The 20,008-nt window shown below is 34.6% G+C and overlaps 1 protein-coding gene across 1 annotated transcript in view; it reads left to right on the forward strand.

The window, feature by feature from the left end:
* ASCC3 (activating signal cointegrator 1 complex subunit 3) overlaps window positions 1-20,008 on the forward strand; it is a 270,969-nt gene that overhangs the window by 31,606 nt on the left and 219,355 nt on the right. The window contains exons 4-7 of the mRNA XM_059828883.1: window positions 1,889-2,009; window positions 4,637-4,844; window positions 5,608-5,749; window positions 6,328-6,453. Coding sequence (XP_059684866.1) covers window positions 1,889-2,009; window positions 4,637-4,844; window positions 5,608-5,749; window positions 6,328-6,453 — 597 coding nt within the window. The remainder of the gene's footprint in view (window positions 1-1,888; window positions 2,010-4,636; window positions 4,845-5,607; window positions 5,750-6,327; window positions 6,454-20,008) is intronic.

Raw genomic sequence — 20,008 nt, forward strand, 5'->3', positions numbered from 1 at the left:
ATTTCAAATACATTTTTTCTTTTTGTGCTTTTGTAATTATTTTTCCCTCCTTGACTTAAGCATTTACCCTTGGAAAATACCTACTCCTCAAATTTACCAGTACTAATTTGCCTCTTTTTTTGAAATATAAAAACAAGGTCGTTTTATATCTTTAAATAACATTAGCTAAAATGTGGCAGTAAAGTGACAGTGAATAGCGATGCAAAAGACAAGAATTAATGATCATTGTTAGTGAAGGCTGGATAAAAAGAAATCCATTATAGCTTGAGATCCTTGACAGCAGAATTGACGTCTAGCAGGCAGTTCCCTGTCCTGTATTTCTGTAGTTTGTCTATCAGAGTACAGGATTTTCTGTTTGTCCACATTTATTGCATTCTGCAGACTGCTTCTTCAATTTGCCATCACTGGTTACTCTAATGAAAGAAATACAAGACTTTATACATTTTGGAGCTGTTATTTCATGGTTTCTGCAAAGTCTGCCATCACTATACTAATTTGCACAAACCTGATGTTTTTCATAGAAACCCTGAGGACCAGGACTGACACTTTTTTTCTTTTTTATTTTTAAATGACAGCTTATATTATGAAGCACAGATTGGCCTGAAAAAAGGGATCATTGATCTGATGCCCTTGGCACTGTTCAAAATTTTGCAAATATATGAAGAGGCAGCATAAAGTTATTTCGAGGTGTTCCCAGAGGGCAGTAGTCACAGACAGCCACAGAAAAACTCTCTGTTAAGGAGTTGGCAAATTTAATACAGGACAGTAAGAGACCTCTCTCTCCTTTTTATAGTTAGAACAGGAATATTTGAATCCTACAGTGCTGAAGTCTTACTTTTTCACAGAACATCACATCAAAGTACATCATAACCTCTATTCTTACCTGATACCTGAAGTTGCATGAATAATATTAGCAGCAAACTTAAAGACCACTTAAGAAAAACTGCCCTGTTCTCCTTTCTGGAAACTGAAAAAAATGGAGAAAAGTTGTTTTAAGCAGTATTAGAAATCAAGAATGGGTTCTGAATAACTTACTGCTCTGCTGTAATGCTTTGATTTTTGACAAAATAATTATAGATAAGATGGACAGGGATGTGCTTTTAATGTTTTGGGTGGGTTTTTTCCATTAAAAAAACAGTATTGTGTGGAAAAAGAAACTTTAAATAGGGAACTGTGTTTATCTAACCTGCTACAAGAGAATCATTTGAGTAAGACAATCATTGGGCCAAAATAGTGCTTATTGGTATGGAATTCTGTTCTGGTGTACATCACCTACACATGTTTGAATTGCACACGTTTACACACACAGCGTTATATCTGCAAGTAGTATAGACTGAAGTCGGTACTAGTGTTGTCTTAATTACTTCTTCAAATTCCTGCTGTACTCCATATCTGTGATTTTTTTTTTTTTTAACTTTTTTTTTAGGGCATGACTGTGAAAATGCTGTAGGCTATGTCTCTTGTTCAGTGGAATGGAATAACTTTCTATTTATCGGACTTTTATGAGAAAGCATTGGTTCTCTTGATTTATCTGCTTAGATTGTGGGGGAATAAATTTGCAGCATAGTTTATGTAAATAACCATAAAGAAAGACATATAAAGTTTAGCCTTGAGTAGAGTTAAATTTTATACAAGAATCTCTAAGAGAAATGGAGTTTTACTTAATAGACAAAACTCAAAGATTTTAAATATTTCCAGCTGAAAACTTTCTGTTTTATCTGGCTGAATACTAGCAATGATACCGTTTGGGTTGAATTACTTGAAGTTCATTAATTTTTTTAAACTCTTTGTCAACAGATATGCTGTTGCCAGGGATTGAAATATTGCAGTCCTATTTATAAATTTACATTAATTTCGACAATGACTTATGACTTGGTTTTCTTTGTAGTTATTTGAACTGCTAGGCCCGGAAGGGTTTGAACTCATAGAGAAACTCCTACAGAACAGATCTCTGATTCTGCAAAGATCTTTGACTTGTCCAAATGATAACAGGTTCCAGACTCTGCAAGGTAAGCGACTACAAAATTTTTATTCCAAACCAGATAAAAAATAGTTTTCTAACTGTTCAGTTATATTTCAAACAGTATTGTCTGTGTGTATTTACAAAGCAAGCCAAAAAAAAATAGAGGGGGAGGGAGGGATATTTATATGGGCTTAAACAAAGAAATCATGGTCTTGTTATACGAAGGACATGAATACATATTGCATATATTTATTTACTTTTCCACTGCCTATGGGCAGTTTTTAAATGTGTAAACTGTTGTGCTATATCTATTTTAATGGAGTACTCTCAAAATATGTTGATCTTTGGTTATTCCTCATCTGTTTTCCTGCTTACTCTCTACTTCTATACTATAATCAAATGTAGGTCTTGGGGAGAAAAACCACAGTAACAACCACTTCTGAAAAAAATAAAATTAAGCTTAAGGCTGGATAAGTCAGAGGAAAAAAAGGGGTTCAGGTTTTATACTGTGATTTTTGTTTTTATAAGATAAATTGCCCGCACAGAGTAATCCTTCTAAAACCTGTTTTACAAATTGCTGTTTAAAAACACGTCCTCTCACTTTCTTCTGTGACAGAAATAAATCCGATTGTGAATAGGTTGTGACTTAGGATAAATTTTACACGGACATAGCACCATGCAGCCCATTGCATGTTCATAGCATATGGAGATAGAAAAATGTGAATAAAACGAGTAAGGGTGGACTTATGTATCCTCACAATAATTTTAAAATGCAAGTAAACCCCTTTTAATACTTTTATCTTAAATGAAATGTTACATAGGCAAGTGTTTAGAAGTTCACCTCTTATTGTGCTGATGGTTAGTCTAAACTTATCAGAACAACCGTTAGTTTTATCTGTTCATGTTTTCAGCGTGGAATGTCTTGCTATCAGTATAACAAGGTTTTGTGTCCTGATGTTTTTGCCCTTCTCAAATAATAAAAAATTAAAAGTACGTAAAGAATATTTTCAGTGTTGTGCTTTTGAAACAGGAAAGCTTTACTGATTGTATGCTTTTTTAACTGAGGAGAGAATCCTTCCACTGTGGTAAAGAAGTCAATGGTATTTGAGTATCTCCTCTGAGATTGAAGATGCTCTGCCCCAAGTTCAGTTTATTAATTTTAATAAGGCTTTTTTCTTTTAAGTTGATCAAAATGTTATTTCTAATGGGGATTGAAGTTTTATCTTTCCAGAATTGCATTAGGGGAAGGGAATCATTTGTGTCTGCAAAAATTTAGTCAACTTTGAGTAATTTGTGTCTTGAGAAAATAAGCACAAGTCAAGGAACTGCACGTGTACTGCATTTTTGTAGCATGCTGTATTATTTGACTATTTCTTATGTAATTTACTTCCATGGCAGTAAAGGTGATTGTTGTGCTTATCAGACAAATCAAGGAACAGTTCTTTGCCCTGGTGTGTTCGACCTGAAATAAATTCAGTCAGGAAATTGCGTCCATTGTTGTTCCCTTTTAATACAAGAGAGAGAGAGAGAGTTAAAGTTACAGACATGATGGTACTAATGTGGACATTTTGACAATTTATTAGGATTTTTTCAATGCTACTTAACAAGTTATAGTCACCTTATCCAGTATGCATGCTGTGAGATGAAGGAGTTTCAGTGTTACTGTAGGTGAAAACTAAGTGGCATGAATTGTTCAAAACATCAGTCAAGTGGGTTTATTTGATGAAAAAAGTTTTCGGCTTCAGAGTTTGACTGCAAAAGTACATATGAAACATAATTGAACTAAGTATATAATATTCAGTCAAACCTACAAAAGCTAATAATCTGTTTGCAGAATTTTGAAAATAGAAGTTTAAAACACGGATATAGTTAAAACCAAAACAAAATAAATCCACCCCATTGCATATAAAAAAAACTTGGTTGTGATTTTGGTTTTGGCTAGTAATGGCCTTGGAAGGGTGAATGTGCTTTTTCAAGTGAATGCTTTTTCAGGTTCCCTGCTCCCCTAGATTTATTGTTGACTGTAATTGTTCTGTAGTTCTGATTCTTCTTGATTCAGTCCTGCTGCTTATCCCCACAAAAGGAAGGAGTCCTTCTGGTTGTATGGAATAGGGTTTCTTTTCTCACTTGTTTAGGGAAATTACATTGTGAGTATGCTTTCAATACAATCATGTTACCTAGTAAATATACACTAATTGTTATGTGAAGAGGCTGTTTAAAAAAACCAGCCTGTTTAATCTGTTTTCACCCCATTCTAGTCATCAGTGTATACATGTAAGAGGAGAAATGAGTGGCATTTCCATTGTAGATGAAGTTGTTATAAATACAGAAAAGAAAAAAAGCCCTTCCTTTTGCTGCCAGCCCATCCTCTAGCTCTGGGATGAAGAATTTTTGTTTGCTTAACAATGGTAATTTTAAACATGTCCTACCTTTGGGACATGAACTGATGGTACTTCTAGATTTCTTGAGGCTGACTGCTGCATGGTTATCTACATAAACCTAAACTATCTTTAAACACACACACCCCCCAACATCTGTCTGTCCCCCACCCCCCAAAAAAAAACCCAACAACCAACCACCAAACCTCAAAAAACAAACCTTTAGAAGAAAACTGGGGAAAACAGAGATGGAATCCAGTACTTACGGAGATGCATGCCTGTTATGATATTGCAGAACAGTGCAAGAAGTTTATAGGAGAAAATGCTAAGCCCAATTATGGTTGTCAAGTTACAATTCAGTCTGAACAAGAAAAGCTGTTAATGAAACAATATCGTCGGGAAGAAAAGCGAAATGCCAGGAAAGAAAAACAAGCTGGGGAAGATGGAGAAGTTTCTGGAGAAGGACTGATGTGCTTTGATCCCAAAGAGCTGCGGATGCAAAGGTAATAAATGCCAAAAGTTGAGAAATGCTTCTGTTGTAATTGCTACTTCAACATATCTTAATATATTGTTTATTCTCTTTTAGTTTGCATTGGTGATTAGGTGGTTCTGACTTCAAGTCACGCATTATTACAAGTGTAGAATTTTTTTTTTAATATGAAAACCTAATTTTCAGGGAAAGAAAGCAGTGATCTGCTTAATAAGAATCTTCTTGATCTCCTCTATGTGGGCTGGAGATGCAGATTAGAGGGGTAGGCTATCTTTCTGTTCCTGTATGCACACGACTTGCTTAAGATTTATGAAGTCTGTACTAAATCTATCAGAACTATCTTTCTTTTTTTCCTCTCAAGATTAATGGGTACTATTTTCCATGTTGTCAGCTAAAGGTAGTGGGAGGAGTAGGGGAGGGAGAGGATAAGGAGCAAATAAGCCATTGTATTTCATACTGAGAAAAATATAGCGGGACTGGTATTTAACTGTGAATACATGTTGCTGTATAGGTTAAAAAGAGGCAAAACTGCATTTGGGAAAGCCTTGTACTTACTGGATTGCACTTTTGATTTTTATCTAAACAGTGTGTTATAAGGACTTGGTTTAACTGATGCCAGAGAGTAACACTGTAAAATTCCTTTGTTAATTATTTTATGCAATGTTTTTTTCCTTAAAATTCCACAACTCTTGCTCTGACTTTAATATACCACATTCAGTTTTTCTGATGGCTGCCTAAAATGGACAGAATTATTACAGTTATTTTTCTGCTCACAGAGAACTAGCACTTTTGAATGCTCGAAGTATGCCAGTCCTAGGCAGACAGAGAGAGATGGACTTCGAAAAAATTCATTATCCGCATGTTTATGATTCCAGAGCTGAAGCTATGAAAACATCAGCATTCATTGGGGGTGCAAAGGTACGTGTTTGGTGCATGACCCTTCTTGAACAGTACATCTTTCCCAGTAAATAATGTGCAGCAGGGTTCCCTTTGTTCCCTTAGAGATTTTCCTCCTTATCAGAGTCCAGTGTATGAAGCAGTGCTCCTTTGCAGAGGGTTTTAAACACTTCCATATATTCTGTTTTTATTTTGACTCTAGAAGAAATAATCTCATTCTCAACTAATGTATTTGTTTTTATTTCTAGGGTCACTTAAATCGTTAAAATACTATTGTTCTCTTTCTGTCTTTTGGAAACCATTGAATTGACTTTAACAAAATTAATGCTTTATGAAATTCAGACTTAATGGCTTTTGAAATTTAATAAAATGGAGTTATCTTTTTTTTGTCTTTTTGGGACCATTTTCTGAGTAGTAAAATTGATTATTTTCCATTTTGGGGGTTCAGTACTATCTATAAAATGAATCAGTGATAATTGCTTTTATTTTTGATTCATTTTTTTGAAGTAAAGCAATAAACCATTTCTTAAAGTGGGTTATACATAATGACACTTTCTGTTTTCATACTTTCAATTAATTTTCCTGTAATATCATTTTAGGTGTTCTTACCAGAGGCAGTTGAGAGAGAAAACAATAAAATGTATGAAGAGGTGAAGATCCCCCATAGTGAACCAATGCCTATTGGTATTGAAGAGAAAATTGTTTATATTAAAGACTTAGATGAGGTGAGTAAACCATTTCAAAGATATTAAATTAGTTTTTACTTTGTATTACAAAAATTTAGCTGAGAAAGATTACAAATTAATACCGTGATTTGTGATGTGTAAATACAGCCAATTAGTTTCTTCGCTACTAACTTTGAGAATATTTGTTGGAGGATGTAGTTCAGTGATATAATCCCTTTCACGATGACTTGGATTCAAGAAATTCGTGCTGTAAACTACTTGTTCTTGAGTTGCAATTCTCAGTTCCTTTGGTGTTACCTGTTCAGCTATATATGGTTTTCAGCTGTGATCTGGATCATTAAAATGCAAAGAAAAGATTATGGTGTTTCTGTTCTCTTCCTGGAGACCACATGGAGAAGTGAGCACAGGCTTCTGTGCCTTGACTTGTGCAGACTGGCTTGTGGCTGCACAGCACTATTTTGCAGTCCATGAGACCAGTCTTACAGTGCGATGCAGTTGTGGGGGTACTGAGTTATGGTGTTATAGACTGTATGGGATGCAAAACCTTCTGGAATAGTGCTTCTTTAGGCAGAAAAAGGCAAATCATTATAGAAAATAGAGGGCAGAGGGGAAAAATGCAAGTAAAGCAAACACTAACATTTTAACTTTTATTGATTTAAAATGGTGAAAAGCTGAGGTAAGGGAACTAAATTTGTTGTTAGTATTTACAGTCTAGAACTTGCAGTACTCCATCACGTGTACCTGCTCGCTCCTCATTGTATATGACAAACCTGTTAATGAATGGAAGATTTTGCTACTGATTTTGACAGGGACATAAAGAACAAGCTGTATGTGCATATGAAGAAGGTTTTATGTTTCTTAGTTCTTCAGCAGCATGCAACTTGGAAAAATGTTTCCCACTTTTTTCCCTGTGGTAAAATAGGAAATGAGAATATAAATCTAATATGGTTACCCAGAGCACTTTAGTGGGGTTCTGAGTAAAGATTATGTGTTACATAAAGATTTAACTCTTTTAAAACAGAAAACAGTTTAATTTTAGAACCTGAATTTATTGTTTTCTGCTTGGGTGACAGTACCTAATGTCATGTTTATGAAGTGACTGACAGCTTAACTAGATGGAAAAGTTGAGCCACTGCAGCTGTAAAATGCGACATTTTATATGACAATTTTTGGCATGACAGCTTTTTGCAATGAAATGTCTTTCTCCTAAGCTAAATACTACTTACTAATCCATAAGCTTTTTGCAAAAGTGCCAATATTTCAAGAGACAATAACTTTTTGCAGAAAAAATGTAGTTCAGACAGAAAAATAAATATCTAAAAGAAACGGTTTGCAGATTTTTACACATATAATGTTTAAAATAAATGTTACAAAATGCATCGGTTATAAAAATTTCGCAAATAATTTGTCTCCTTTGTAGGTTGCGTATCATCAAGAGGTATATTTTTCAGTTTTACAGGGAAATTCTGAAATAGAAACAATCTTCTTCAGAACCTTTCCATATGTTTCCTATTACAGGACATCAAATAGGAGAGTCAACAGCAAATACAACTTTGAATGTTTGAATACTTATGTATTTAATTCCCACCCCAAACTTTGATACTAGTTTGCAACCAGAGATGACAGATTTATGAATAGTTTGTCCAACTGCAGGACTTTTCAGATTCCCGTTTCCATGAGTGAGACTCATAAATTTGAATCTTGTTGAATAACACCTTTTTCTCAATCAGGTAAAGAGGCTGAAATTGCCAGTGTGTGTATTGTTTAAGATATACCTGATCAAGAAATAAGTAACTTGGTTAGGGCAAAATTTCTTTTTGCTTTCTCTGTACGGCTGTTCTAGATCTTTAAGCACATAAAATCTCAGCTGGTGATTAAAATTTTTGCCAATAAACTCGAGTCAATTTAGAGGGCAAGAAGTTTTTCTGTCAATATGGTTTATTCCTTTTTGGTAAAGTAGCGTAAGCAAAGGCAGTAAAATTAAAATTTTTCATCTTTCTCCCTAGCATATATAAGTGCTTATAAGATAGCTCTCTTATATCTCTGTATAGATATGTTTGCAAGATTATCTAAAATATAAACAGGTGTGCAAGGAGGAGAGGTGACAGTAAATGTAACTGTAGATAGTTCATAGCTGCATCTAAAGGTATCATGAGGATGTTGAGAGTTTTGCTACTATTGACTATTATGAGATGCCATTAATAGTAGGGTTTTGTTGTAAGACATTGAGTTGGTCTAAACATACAGATTATTAAGGTACTCATTCTGTTTAATAAGTCAATATACATGTAGCCTATAATAATAAAGGTCCCCAGGGAAACATTGAAACATTGAAACAGTGAAACATTGGAATAGGCTGCCCAGGGAGGTGGTAGAGTCACCCTCCCTGGAGGTATTCAAGGAGCGTGTGGATGTGGCATTGTGGGATGTAGCTTGATGGACATGGTGCTGTGTGGTGTTGGGTGGGTTGGTTTTTGGTGTGTTGTGCCTTGTTGTTGTTGTGTGGTGGTTGGCTTGCGTGGGTTGTTTGTTGTTTGTTTTTTGGTTTGGTTTTTTTTTTTTTTTCCCCAGGTTGGACTTGATGATCTTACAGGTCTTTTCCAACCGTAGTGATTCTGTGATTCTGTGAAAAAAGCTCAGAATAACCAAACGGTCTATTGTCGCTGTTACAAGGGTATTTATTGCACAGCTCTCCAAGCACTTGCTGTTTTATGGTGAAATCCTGATGCTTTTAAAAATTATAAATATTCTTCTTCCTTTGAGTTTATTTGTTTAGTTTTCATCTATTCTCCATTTCACCAGTCCCATTTCTGTTACGCTTTGGTGAGTATTGCCTTGCTGAGAGCTAGTTCTGGCTGTGTTTCCCTGCCTCAGGTGCTAAGATCTGTTTGTCCCAGTTTTCAAAGAAATTAATACTTTGGGTTCTCTAAGGTGTTTCTCCTTGTAAAATTGTCCTTTTACACCCAGAAAATAGATCACTTTTCTCCTTCCCAAGAACAGTTTTACTGACTTGCTTTGAGGCTTAAGTGTTTAAATTCTGATTTGCTACAGAGGCACTGCGAGGAGGAGGTGGGGCAGGTCTGAACCCCTGGTGCTCAGCACAGTGGGGGATGGAAGTCCTCCTTCAGCTCTTAAAGCTGTGAGGTGTCAGCCTGCTGGGGAGAGGCCAGTCATTATAAACTGCTGGTAACCTCTCTGGAGCTGCTTTGCCTACACAGTAATGACAGTGATCCCCTTCTTTTTCTGTATACGTTTTTGGTAATAGCAGGCTCTGTTCTGTAAGGTCCAGCTTTCTTTTGCTTGCTGTGAGAAACTCTCACTAGATGACAGAAATAAAAATGGGTTTGCACCACAGAAGATTTTGACCTTTCCATCTAGACACGTGCCCTCTTTGAAACTTGAGGGACATCTGTGGGACATAAAGGTCATTGCTTCAGCTACAGAGTACAGCAATTTTTGTACAATTAGAAAATTTCCTGGGCCTTCTCCTGGGCTCTTCTTCACTTGATAACTACCTTGCCCAAGTGTGGAGAGGGTAGGTAGTCAGGAGAAGTACTGTACAGCTGACATTCTAGTTCATGGTGTTGTAGAGGGAAGTGTGCTTCTGTTTAGATTTGATTTGAAAGTTTTTTAATGGCTGGTGTAGATTTCTTTCTAAGGGAAAGAATTTATATGTCATTGATAATATAAAGAATCCTACATCTTGATTTGAAAATTTCCAGTGGTACCTTTGCTTATTCAAGGTTAAAAACCTGAATTGCATCGATTTTCCCAAAGGACTGAAAGGAAGTAAACCTCACTATGAAGTGTGACCAGTAAGAAAGAGCATGAGAATACTAGCAATACAAAATAAAATTAGTTCTTCACTAATGCTTTGTATTAGGTATGTTGACAAGAGCAGGTCGGGAACGTACAAAGACAGACTGAAAAGCTGTGCTGTGTACCTAAGTGAGCGCATTTCACAGACAAAGTATTTTTGGAAAATGCAGCTGGTAGTAGCATAAGTATTCAAATAGGCAGCAGAGGTGGCAGTCAGTGGTGATGCAGAGACTAAAGACAAAAAGTCTTCATTATTCAACTTAATATTCACATTACCTAGCAGGTGAAAATTCTGTTTCAGCTATTAGTTTTTGTTTGTGTCACCTCTGTCTTTTAAAAGACAAAGGAGCTCTATGAGAGAATCTGTAAGGTATAGGCATAACATAATGCTGGTAATGAAACTAAATTGTCAAAAAGTTTAATTTACCTTTAATTTTCCTTTTAAAAGACAGAAGGTAAGGATTAGTCTAAAATGGGCTAGTTTGTATTCTTTCAAAAAAATGTTTCACTTTCAACTGAATATTAAGGCGAGAATTTTTGAAGTGTCATAGGAGCTTCTTTTCTTTTTAGTCTGTATGTTTTTATTTGCACAGAAGTCATTTTAAGGACTCTATTTCTCATCAGTTATGTGATTTTGATACCATTGCCAGCAGTTCAGGTGGAATCTTTGACCATGTAACATGCATATTGCAGAATACATTATTCAATCTAATCTTCAAAGCTCTTAAGGTCAGAACTGAGTTTATGATAAGGAGTTCATTTATATTTTGAACTGTTAGCCAAAAGCTAAACCTCTGGATCATGTAGGCTGAAGTAATCTTTCATTTTAAATGTTTTTAAATATTAGTTCAGATTACATACATTTTTCTCATTTCCTTAAGTTGATGTAAACATGCATTGAGAAGAGATGAGAGAAATGTATTCCTCTAAATATTAATTCTAACAAACCACATTTTAACCATGTTTTAAACATATATAGACTCATTTTGTTATTTTTCTTTTGTACAAATGTAAAGCAAAATGTCAAAACTTCTATGAACCAACACCAAGGAGAGCAGCAAAGCCTTAAACTAGCACAGGCATTAACAGGAGGTGCTTATTTATAGGATTGGCAGTGTAATCAGTATGCACCTTCCACTGCACTCCAGAATGAAGAAATAACACATTTTAGCTAGGTTTGGCACTATATTATCTGAAATCTTATGGCTAATATTTTCAAAGTAAGTATTTAGTTTAGTTAGAGCCTCCTTGCAAAGGATCAGTGCTTTTCTAAAGACTTTAACTTCATTATTAGTTAAATTACTCCACAGGCAGATTTTTCTAAAGCGTCATGGAGTCAGCGCCTGGAAGAATCCGGATGCTAAGATGAAACTCATGATACAAACTGCCAGAAATTCAAATTTTTGTAGCTACCGTTCCTACCTAATTCCATTATGCACTGCAAACACGAGATCAGGAGCAGCTAACCTTTCACAATTTAGCAGCCATAAAAGCATAACATAGCATCTGTCATAAACTGCTGGCATTAGCGCTTTCCTGCTGTCTGTGTTGTTCCTTTTTCTGCTTTGTCACCCCTACCTTTCTACACTGTGATCTGAACTGCTTCACCTCCTGCCATAGTCTTAACTCCACCCGTGTCGTCTCATATTCTTTATTTCATACCCTTGTTGAGTTGGAAGCAGGAGCTTGGCATTTATTTCACCACAGTACAAGCACATGTGGCTTGTAAGTAGCTGGTTGGTCACACCAGTTTAGTCTGAAGTATTATGGTACTATTACTTGCGAAAGTGCCATGCTAGCTAGGTTGTTTCTAACAAGAATTTAAAAAAGGTAGTAAGCGCAAGCTTAGATTTATTAGCTTTGGCTGCTTGACATGTAGCTTGACCATTACTGAAATGTATTTTTTGTGCTTACTATAAAGGTGTTTTTGTGCCAGCCTTTTTGCCAAATAAATGTACCTTTAAAGGCATAAACTGAGGTCAGGGAAAGTTCCTTTTCAAGACTGTGAAAACAGGTTTTATCTAACAAATTGCCGTTGGTGAAAAATGACTTAAGCTTTTTCCTAAAGTGGGTGTTCAGGGTAGGATTTATTTCTTTGTTTCATGTTATTTCCATTTCCTTTTACTAGCACTACTTAATGGTCTAAATAAGAAATGAGGTTTTTTTCTCTGCATTATGTGAAAGAATTATTATAAAATCAATATTCCCTTTTTTTCTGTAATGTTTTCTTGGTTTTAGAATTGTACAAAGTAAGTCTACTGAACAGAAGTATGGATGTTTTTGCATAAATTACATTTTTCACATCCGGAATGTTGGACCATTTATTCCAAAGCTGATCTTAGTGTACATTTCAGTTGCGTGTTTTCCAAACAGCAATTGACAGTTGGACTGAATTAAATAGTTTTTAAAAATATTTTTAATTTTACTGAAATCTTGTCCTTTATCCAATGAAGTATACTAGAAAATTGCTCTGAGGAAAGTTTACAAGTTCTGTAATCATTAGTCCCAACTTAAGACAAGGAAAAAAACCATGCAGCTCATGATACAATGTTTTTAATAGCTGGTAATGTATATTAGGAATTGCAGTCTGTCTTCATATTTCATGAGCGGGGGGGCAAAGAAAGTAGAATATGTGCACTAACAGGTTAATAAGAATATTGGAGTTAAGATTCTACACTGATGTTAATCTTAAAGCCTACGAGTTCCGGCTTAATTTTCTTAATTATGTGAGTTAATGAGTATTTTATCATTACTTTAGACTTTCGGATGCAAAATTTGCAATTTCTGCATCAAATTGTTTGAATATCTAACTTAGCCTCATCTGAGACTTTTGTGCATTGTTTTGTTTAAATTATCTGTGTAAACACTTTGTCTGAAAGCACATAAAAATATGTCCTTCATGCCAAACCAGCACTTTATTGTCCATCTTGTGTAAAATTATCAAATTTTCTGTTAAGAAAATCCTATTTCTTATTAGAAATTGTTTATTAACTCTTCGTCAAAAAGATCTGTTGCTGTGATGTACAACCTGTAAAGTGGTATTCTGCTCTTAAAATTTACCCCTAATCTGAAGTTGGAGAAATGCAAACATGTGCTCTGTTGTTGGCTGCTAATTCACAAGACACTTGCCATGCTTGAACATAACTCATTGAATATAATATTTTTAAAACATGAGCCTCAATTGACTATGGCTTTCCAATTTTTAGATATCACTATATGATTTCCTGAATGCTAAATAGCTCTATTCCTTTCAGCAACAGAAAACATCTTCCCATTGTGATAAATCTCTGAGAAGTATTTTGAAAAATATTCTTACTTATACTAATATAGCCTTTAATACTACAAATGATACCCTATCATTTTTCTGGATTCATAAAACCTTTCCATTAGCTTAATTACTGATATTCTTTTGCCAGTAAGATGCTCTTTTTCTGTTCAACAGAATCACTGATTTTATTGCATTCCAGATTATTAACGTGCTTTATTTTGGGTAACACCTTTGAAACGAAACATACCTAAATAATTTAAAGAGAGAAAGAGACTTGATATGGTAATATCAAATAGATGTGATATGGTAATTGAAATACAGGTACACTGCAGTGATAGCAAGGCTTTATGAATGTTGTAGTACAACTTTGAATTAATTCCAAATGAAATGTGAAAGTCTGAATTCCTTGATCTGACATGGCATGTGGATGTCCCAGCTCCGGTGAGGCAGAGTTCTTAGGAGCAAAGCTTGGGAGGATCAGGGATTACGACTACCCTCCAATAGCCATGAGTTTGTGAAGTTGAAAGCTAGCGCCAAAAAGGAAGATTAGGAATGAAGTAGGTAATAATAAAAGAATAAATACGTAGTCAAGAAATACTTTACAGTTGGATAATTTTTGTCTGATAATCTGAGATTATCGTTCTAAACTTGGTTCCACCTATATCTCCTTTCTCCTGAAATAAGCATGCTTTTGCATCTCTGAAGTCTGTATCAAAATATATAAAGTAGGTTTCCTAGAACATCAGAATAAGAGTTTATGCTAGTGCTGAAATGAGAGAGAAAAGAATGAACTATCTCGGAAGAGGTATGCTGAGGATAAAGATTTTATTTTTTTAAAGTAGCGATAGTAAAACACAAAAAGAAAGGGAAGTGTCATCAGGGATAGTGGTATCAAGGCTGTTCTAAAAATAAGAAATCAAGAAATAGAGATTGACGTTTTGTTTTCTGACAAAGCCTATAATACAACTTCTTCTCCCGAGATACACACCCCAGGTGTGTGCTAGCTCTTAAGAGCTGAACACAGTTTTGGATATGTTCAACTCGTAGCCTGGTTTTCCTCCAGAGCATTTTATTTTGTAACTTGTACAGTTATTTTAAAAAACATTTTGAAATGCGGTGGTACTTGGCAGAAAGGATTGTGGTATACCCTTGGCATTTGAAAACTGTGATTTTTGACTCAGCAAAAAGATGTGCTTGACATTATTATAGTCTTTGAGAGGACCTGTCTCTTAACACAGGATAAGAAATTGAAAAAACTTTCTCTGAAACATCTCTGCATTAGGCAGGTGTGACATGACTGGAGTCTTTGCCTTAATCCATGATGCTTCTTCCATTCTCAGTCCAAGATTATCATAAACATAAAAAGGACAGTAATATATACATTTTCGATATTTAAAAAATATATTTATAAAATATATTGTTTATGTATACACATGTGTACAACACGTATATGGGGGAGTGTATATATATATATTTCCTATTTATGCAGAGTTGATTTTTAAAGTAACAGATGCTTTTTAACAGACCTATCACTACTACTTTATATATCCTCCCTCAGCTTGCCAGATTTTTACTTTTTTATTTTTAAATAGAAAAATAGATCTGTATGCAAAACAGATAGTCAGTCCCATCTATGTCCCTTATACAGAGTAAGTAGGATGCAAAAAGAGGAAGATTATGCATAATTGGAGAGAAACAGGAACTGATGTATGATCTTATGTCAGATTTTACGGAGAGCAAAAAGCAGCTTTCACTGAGCAGCAGCCCATGCATACTGAAACAATCTGTGTCAATCCACCAATGTGAAAGTAGTAAATTCACCTCTTTTGGAATGGGGAGGAATGAAGGTAAAGGAAGCAAATACATCCTGCCACTCAGGTATTTTGGAGCTAGGCATTATGTAACTGATTAGATGTAATCCTGTATTTGCTCAAACTACATCCTCCTTGGCCTATTCATATGATGTGGCTTTTATTTTTGATATGATGTTGTGGATCAAATCACTGTAATGTGATCATTTAAAAGCAGATTATTTTTATACTAATTGAAAAAGCATTCACCAGAGAAGTATAATGAAAACAGGCTTTTATTATTGTCCTAGAAGAATGGGGAAGTAATGCAGAGACTTTCTTAAAATTCTGGCTTACCGGGATTATTGGAGAAATTCATAGATAACCACTTGCATCCACATTTTCAGATTGTACAATGTTTCCCTGACTTTAAAAAACAACCAATGCAACAACTTGCAATGTAACCTTTTTCTTATTCCAAAATAGTGATTTCTGTCTACCTCTGTCATAAACCTGTCTTTTGGTAGGCTCACAGGAGGTTTATTTGCTTTGGTTTGATGCTGGGAAAGTTTGATTCTTTTAGAATCAGGCTGAATGAAGGTTTCCTTTGCAGTATGTGCTGTCTTAGCTCATGTACACAAATTTTTCAGATTACTTTTCACAAAGGTGAAAAATTATCTTTTTCTTTTTGGCCAATTGGCTTCTCCTTGCTTATTCAGCTATAACCTAATGCCTTTCCCTGCCTTGTAGTGTCTTAAAATTGACTGCTTAAATTATGATCTGATTATTTGTTCCTTTAAGTTGCCTTTTGTCCTAGTGTCATGTGCAGTTTAGTTGCACAAGACTACAAAATGTCTTCTCTTATTCTTTTTAAGACCATCAAGGCTTTTGTCGTTTTTCTTTAAACAGCAGTTTCTAAATGCTGTTAAGATGGTATATTGTATAATACATTATAGCTTGCTTTATTTTTGGTGTTGGCTTATCTGTTTACATGCTCATATAAGAACCTTTTAACATCTTAGAAGTTTGACGGTTGTGTTACGTGAGCAAGCCACATTTAAGACACTGGGGATGTTGAGGGTGGCAAGGATGCTGTGAAAAAATGATAAATATGCTCTTTGTTGTGTCAGTCTTGGTTGTGTTTTTATGCACATTTTTATTTTCAAAGGCTTGATATTAATGAAACCATATGCAAAAAACACTGATAAATGTAGATACAGCAAGAAAAATTCCTTGTGAATAAAAAATAGTATTTTCAAATGTCCTTTTGTTAGTGAAGTTGTAATTGAAAGTTAAACAGATCTCATTTATAGATACTCTATTTATTCTAAGTACTAGTAATGTACAACTTTTTTATTGAAATGAGCTCTGTAAAATTTGAGTTATCTCTTCTTGCACAGTATAAGTTTGAAGACAAGAACAACTAATTGACAATATGGGTCAAAGTCCAATAGTGAGAATATCTGTACTGGTGAATATAGAGAGCTGCATTTCTTTTAGTCTGTTCTTTAAACTAGCACAGCTGTGTATGATATACTAGGCAAAAATTGCTGAAAAATATTTAGTAGATACTGTCATGTGAGAGTTGCATATTCTTACAGTTATTTGGGATTTTGGTTGCTCCTTTTCATGTAAACAGTAAATATGAATAGGGAAATGCTCTTTTTAATATTAACATGAGGTAAAATTGACTGCATCTGATTTGAATAAAACGTTAAGCCTGTTTCATTTTCTACACAGCTGCCAAGTGTGTGTATATTGTATAGGGCTGCCTCTGAAATGGTTGAAAATCTGATGGGAACACTTACAAAGGCAAACCAGTGAAGGGCACCAGCTGCTGAAAAACACCTGCTGAGCCACTGTGGGAATAGATGCATCTGCCTGTAGCTAGAAGTAATCTAACAAAGTACCTGCTTTTACCTGTCAGGATTTTAATTTGCGTAAAGATTCAACCAACGAAACTAATTCTCAATACTTAAAGAAAAGAAAAAATAATCTGGGGTGGTGTTTTTTTGCAAAAGAGCACCAATTCTGAGCAATAGGAGTCTGTGAAAGCTTCTCATTCTCATAACTATTTTCTGGTTTTGTTTTAATAAAAACAAACCCAGATATGGCAGCCAAAAGTCTCAGCTACACTGGGCATAGTGTCTTACTAAAGGATGCAGTCAGTAGGGAAGAGATTATGCTACCGAAGAGCAGGTTTCCTGGTTTTGTTTGGCTTAGTTTGAGAGACAGATCTCGGGGGGGGGGGTTGTGAGAGGTTTCTTTTTTCATTGCAGTGCGTGTTTGATTCGTTGTGGATGGTAATACGCACACAAAAAGATGTTTTACAATCAGAAGTCATTAGAAAAATTTCCCAAATATTTTTTAAAACTGTTGTACTTTTTGTCTTTTGATACTTGAACTTTTATTGTTCGCACACATTGGTGATCTTACCACACAAGTTCATCAGACATCACCTACCTTTTATTTTCCTACAGTAGATCAGGTATTAAAACTTCTGTGAATGCTGCTGGTTTAGTTGAGATTTGGGAGAAAAAAATAGCTGTGTTATTATAAAAAAAAAAAAGACTGATTGTGCTTGTAGTCTTCCCTTGTAAAATTTAGGAAAAAGTCGTTTAACATCTATATTGTCAAGCAGTACTGCCTTCTTGGTTAGCAGTAATGTGAAATTAACTCAAATAGAGAAGAAAATTGAGTTGTAGAAAGATTATGACAGCAATAGTTATTCCTCTAGGAATATCCTTCTGTTTGCCATTGTTTCATTTTTACTTGATGTGGTAAAATTATTACTAGTTTCAACTATAATTACCTTTCAGAGCACTCTGTTAGTTTTTCTGGTTTTTGTTAGGTATTACTAGGAAGAAATAGTTTATGTCATATGTTAAGGGCAAGCTAAAGTAAATAGTTTGAAAATATTATCCTGAAGTGGCTTCTACATTAACAATTTAAATATTTGTGTCTACGTGAACAGTTAGAACTGATGCCTTTGTGTGCATAAAATACTATTGAATTAATTAGGGTTTATTTAAAAATACTGAAAGATATCTATACTTTAAAAGTATATAATAATATGAAGTGCTGTTACCCTGCTCTTAAAGACAGGTTTAAATTTGCTTTCAAAGAAAGATAATATTTAGGGTCCAAATTGTGATGTTCAAATGACTGTAAATTGAGTGAGTTTTATTTCTGTATTAAATTTTTTAGAGTAAAACCAATGACCAATAAAAATCTAAGAAGCCTTTCAGGTGGACACGTTCTGCCACAGTGCAGCTACATGTAGCTCAAAGAAATCCAGCTTTCTGGTTCAGAGCATTTTTTCCTCTTGTACTTAATCACTGTAATATTTGAAATCCAGTTGTATCTACCTGGTGATTTTGCAGCTGTTACGTTTGTTGACCTCATTAAATGATCATAATAAGTGAAATATTTAAATTGAGAAAGCAACTTGTTAACTGTTCATTTTTCATTCTTTAGGGAGGTACATTTATGTCATGGACCGAATAGAGACACTTCTTGGTATAAAGCACATGCAGAGATCTGTAAAGTTTTTAATGAAAACAACTCGAAGTAGTATTAGTCATTTTGATAACTAAGACTGGAGAGTGAATAATGTGCTTCTGCTGCATCCTGTTTAGGGGATAACCATTTTTCAATGGAATTTCACAGTACAAGTGTGGAGGAAGAATGCAGTAGTCTGCTTTACTTTGGTAGCATACCTGAAGGCAAGCTTTCATTCTTAGAAGTAATGGGTTTTCAATTTAAAGAGAAATACAGGATAGTATTTTAAATTCTAATTAAAATTATTCTCAAGACCAAAATTGTTTTTCATTTTTAAGAAATGTAATCTCAAAGTGAGACTTTTCAAAGATGAGGGAAGTATATGCTAATTCTGATATGTTGTAACATTTTAAAGATTAACTCTTACTGAAAATACTTCAGACAAATTACAGTTTGTCTGATTTTATTGCTTGTCTTTAATTAGCACAAGTTTCAGTATTCTCCTTGCAACATGAATCTCGTATCTAGGATAAGAATGTCCCAGGTCTTTCAGTAATAGAAATGGGACTGAGATTGTCCATCAAGGGATTCAGTTAGAAATCACATAATCGTTCTAAATATTTTTAAAACATTTTGGGATGGAGGAGCTACATTACTAAAATATTGACTTTATATCTGATAGGCAATTCATCTCAGACTTGCAGTTTCCATTAACCTCAAGATCACATGGTAACTGCTGATATAGTGGAAGTTTTAAAATTTTTGAAGTCTGCAGAACAACAGGGAGCAACAAGTAATTCAAAGTCTCCTAAAGCAGGAAACCAATTTTTGTGTGTGTGGTTTATGTCTTATTCTAACAAAATACTTTTTCTGAATTCTAATTGGAAAATTGGGATTATTCTACCACTTAATATCTCAGTTAGAATATTGGAACTGAACACATCAAATAAGAGTGGAGTTATTTTTTCTTTTTATATGAATAAATAGATGTGCTTTGTATAATAATAATAACAATTATAATAGTAGAAACCATTTCTTTCTTCTGTAGCATGTTGGAAATTAATCTGGAGAAGTGAAATAGGAACTTTTCATTTGCAGAAAACAAAATATAGAGGAAGAAGATTTTATTTAGCCATTCATAGGAATTACTTCTCATTGAACATAGTATAATGAAGGAAACTTCTACGCAAATATTCTTCCTTCTCTGCTTTTGTTC

The sequence above is a fragment of the Gavia stellata genome, chromosome 2, assembly GCF_030936135.1.
Source record: "Gavia stellata isolate bGavSte3 chromosome 2, bGavSte3.hap2, whole genome shotgun sequence".
Taxonomy (NCBI): domain Eukaryota; kingdom Metazoa; phylum Chordata; class Aves; order Gaviiformes; family Gaviidae; genus Gavia; species Gavia stellata.